This window comes from Mastomys coucha, unplaced genomic scaffold, assembly GCF_008632895.1.
Source record: "Mastomys coucha isolate ucsf_1 unplaced genomic scaffold, UCSF_Mcou_1 pScaffold5, whole genome shotgun sequence".
Classification (NCBI taxonomy): Eukaryota; Metazoa; Chordata; class Mammalia; order Rodentia; family Muridae; genus Mastomys; species Mastomys coucha.
The window spans coordinates 93,666,540-93,670,355 of NW_022196911.1; the positions used below are offsets into that span (position 1 = coordinate 93,666,540).

General features: G+C 50.4%; 1 protein-coding gene across 1 annotated transcript in view; it reads left to right on the forward strand.

The window, feature by feature from the left end:
* Psmb3 (proteasome 20S subunit beta 3) overlaps nucleotides 1-3,816 on the forward strand; it is a 10,547-nt gene that overhangs the window by 6,138 nt on the left and 593 nt on the right. Inside the window, exons 4-5 of the mRNA XM_031353701.1 lie at nucleotides 1,503-1,680; nucleotides 3,227-3,321. Coding sequence (XP_031209561.1) covers nucleotides 1,503-1,680; nucleotides 3,227-3,321 — 273 coding nt within the window. The remainder of the gene's footprint in view (nucleotides 1-1,502; nucleotides 1,681-3,226; nucleotides 3,322-3,816) is intronic.

Genomic DNA, 3,816 nt, shown 5'->3' on the forward strand with positions numbered 1-3,816 from the left:
CGTCAGCCTCCCCTAGCCTCCATCAGCCTCCCCCATCCTCCATCAGCTTCCCCCAGCCTCCATCAGCCTCCCTTAGCCTCCATCAGCTTCCCTCCCACAAGCTTTTTTTCCCTTTAAGTATTTATTTTGTGGTGATATGGGCTAAGCTTAGGGCATCATACCTTCTAGGCGAATGCTGTGCCATTGAGGCCCATATTCAGTTGTAAATAATTTTTAATAGTGTTATTACTGAAGACCATGCCCTGAGTAATACTGCTAGCTGAGTGTAATCCCCTGGAACCACATGGTGGAAGGAGAGCCAGTTTATGCAAGTTGTCCTCAGGGCTACACACACACGTACTCTGACCTGAGTAGCATATACACCTACATATACACACTCAAATTGTAAAAAGTGCTACAAGCCAAGAAGACGTGTGGATAGTTCCCTCTGAGAGACTGGCCATTTGGTGTTGACCTTTTGATGACCTTTTTTTGGTCTTCTTTGAGACAGGGTCTCTGCGTAGCCCTGGCTGAACTAGAAATCACTGTATAGGCCAGGTTAACCTCAAACTCAGGTGCTCCTGGCTCTCCATGTCCAGCTTGGACTTGTACATCAAGATCTCTGGGAGTTTTGTTTGTAGTCTGGTTTGGCGTCCAGCATGATATGAATGAACCCCTTGCTTCTTTAATACTAGGACTACAAATGTGTACCACCATATCCAACCAGTTGTTTGTTTGTTTGTTTGTTTTCTTCTTCATCTTTGTTTGTTTGTTTGTTTGTTTGTTTGTTTGAGACAGGGTTTTTCTGTGTAGCCCTGGCTGTCCTGGAACTCACTCTGTAGACCAGGCTGGCCTCGAACTCAGAAATCCACCTGCCTCTACCTCCCAAGTGCTGGGATTAAAGGTGAGTGCCACCACTGCTCAGCTTAATTTTTTTTTTTTTAAAGAATTATTTACTTCTTTTATGTATGTGAGTACACTGTCGCTGTCTTCAGACACACCAGAAGAGGGCATCCAGATTCCATTACAGGTGGTTGTTATCCACCATGTGGTTGCTGGGAATTGAACTCAGGACCTCTGGAAGAGAAGTCGGTGGTCTTACCTCCTGAGCCATCTCGCCAGCCTGAGTTTTAATTTTTTAAAATTGTTTTTGCAGTAGTGGAGCTCAAATGCTGGTCTCCTTGCGTATCGAGCCACACCCTAGCCCGGTTTTTCTAAAGAGGTAGAAGTGTTAATGTGCAGATTGAGTGCAGTCCTGATAGGTTGTAGATCCATAGGAGGTTGAGAAGGCAGAATTCTAAAAGAATCTAGGAAGGGAGGGAGGACCAGGAGGAGAGGAGGTCAGAGGGGAGGGTGAGCAACACCGTAGACATTGCCAGATGCCAGGAGAGGAGGAAGGGCTGTACAAAGCTGGCCACAAGGAAAGAACATCCACACCCCTCCCTCCTTAGCCTCCCTTATCTGAACGGGCATGTGTGAAAGCCAGTGCTCTTCAATTCTGGACTCTCTCACCCCGGCCACAGGTTTGGCCCCTACTACACAGAGCCTGTCATTGCTGGCCTGGACCCGAAGACCTTTAAACCCTTCATTTGCTCTCTGGACCTCATTGGCTGTCCCATGGTGACCGATGACTTCGTAGTCAGTGGTACCTGCTCGGAACAAATGTATGGGATGTGTGAGTCTCTCTGGGAGCCCAACATGGTAAGTTATCATCAGCAAGCCTGGCCTCTGTACCCACGCCATCAGAGACAAATGTGTTTATGCAGCAAGAGGTAGAGAGGAAGGTGTGGCAAGCAAGCAGGCCGAGGCTGCTGCTCCACTAGAAGATTCCATCTGGGCGGGCCGGAGGCGAGAACAGCCTCTTACCCACCCTGTCACGTGTTTACTACAGCATCACACTGGATTTCCAGCTTCCTCCCCCGTGACAGACAGCACCAGAGTGAGCCTGGGGCTTGGTGGACTGAATTAGAAACTATTATTTTTTAGTAGCCCTGGCTGTCCTGGAACTCACTGTGTAGACCAGGCTGGCCTTGAACTTAGAGATCTGCCTGCCTCTACCTCCCAAGTCCTGGAACTAAAGGTGTGCACCACCACTGCCAGGCTTTTTTGTTGAGTTTGGTGTTTTTTAAGACAGGGTTTTTCTGTGTAGCCTTGGCTTCCCTGGAACTCTCTCTGTAGACCAGGCTGAGCCTTGAACTCAGGTCTGCCAGCTTCTGCCTCTCGAGTGCTGAGTAGAAGCCCATTCTTTTGTTGGGTTTTTTGTTTGTTTGTTTGTTTGTTTTTGAGACAGGGTTTCTCTGTGTAGCCCTGGCTGTCCTGGAACTCACTCTGTAGACCAGGCTGGCCTCGAACTCAGAAATCTGCCTACCTCTGCCTCCCAAGTGCTGGGATTAAAGTCCTGCCACCACTGCCCAGATAGAAGCCCATTCTTGCATAAGTGAGTTAAGCTTGCTCTGCCTCCGTTTACCTCAGCTGTGAGTGGGGACATTCCTCAGACAGGGCATGGAGGAAAGTGTGTGAGAATATTAGAGCCATGCCTCACAGGGAGGCACCCTTCAGGCTTAGGGGAAGCCAGCTACAAAGCAACTTCACGGGCTTACTGCCATTATCCAGGCAGACATTCAAATGCCTGCTCAGAGGAGGAAGAGGAAAAAGCTGGCCCTGGGCAGGCAGAACAGCCTATACTGCAGCACTGTAGGGCCAGAAATGTCCGGTTTGTTGAGAGTGCCTGTTCTGGGAGAACGCGTGTGGTGAAATGAGGCTGGAGAAGGGGAGGGAACCCTGAAAACCACGCCATGTTTAAATGCTTTCCTTCTGGAAGGAACCTGAGGGATCCCGGCTGTAGCTGATGTGGCGAGCTGGTCCTGACTGGGGATGGGGACAGCCAGAGTCTAGGTGGGAAGTCAAAGTGGAGAATTCAGGAGAAGGGGCAGGTTTGAGGGTGGGCTTGTAAGATTGGGTGGGCATGCGGGATAGTCTCTGGCTGCTGAGAAGTAGGCCAGAACCAAGTGGAGGTACTCTTCATTTTACAGAGGGAGTGGAGGCTCTGTGACAGGATATGATTATGACACTTACCCAGTGTCACACGTCAAGTTTGAAGTGTTTTCTTTGTCCTGTTTCTTCCCACGGAAGGAGCTAAGAAGTTCCTAGAGCCAAGGGACTGTCTCTCACCACGGGCAGTGGGGCCTGGAGCATGGCAGCTAGTCCAGAACATGTCCCCGGTCTGAATGCTTTCCTCTGTTGGCAGGACCCAGAACACCTGTTTGAAACCATTTCTCAGGCCATGCTGAATGCGGTGGACCGGGATGCCGTGTCAGGCATGGGCGTTATTGTCCACATCATGTGAGTATAGCTTGGGAGATGAATACTCCACAGATACCTTCTCCTTCCCCACAGCTCACCGCTGACCCTCCTCAGATGTAAGATCAGAGAGGTGCCCTGGGAAGCAGAGCCTGGTGACACGAGCCAGGTGGTGGGACATCTGTATTCTCAGCACTGGGGAGGCTGAAGCAAGAGGATTTTGAATTCAAGATTTAGTTTGAGGAAGAGGGGGACAGAAGGAAGGAGTGAGCAGACAGTAGGCCTAGAACAGCAGGGTTAATGCTTTACTGGGTGCTGCACAGACTCTCCAGGCCTTGGGTAATGCTCTGTCACTGAGTCTCCTGACAGTGGCCCCAAAGTTTCAGGGATGATGATGGGCAGCAACTTCTTACAGACGGAGTGGCTTATGGCTCCCCATCTTCCCTGTGCCCTCTAGTCTGTGGCCCAGAACTCTGTGTGTGTGTGTGTGTGTGTGTGTGTGTGTGTGTGTGTGTGTGTGTGTGTGCGCGCGCGCGC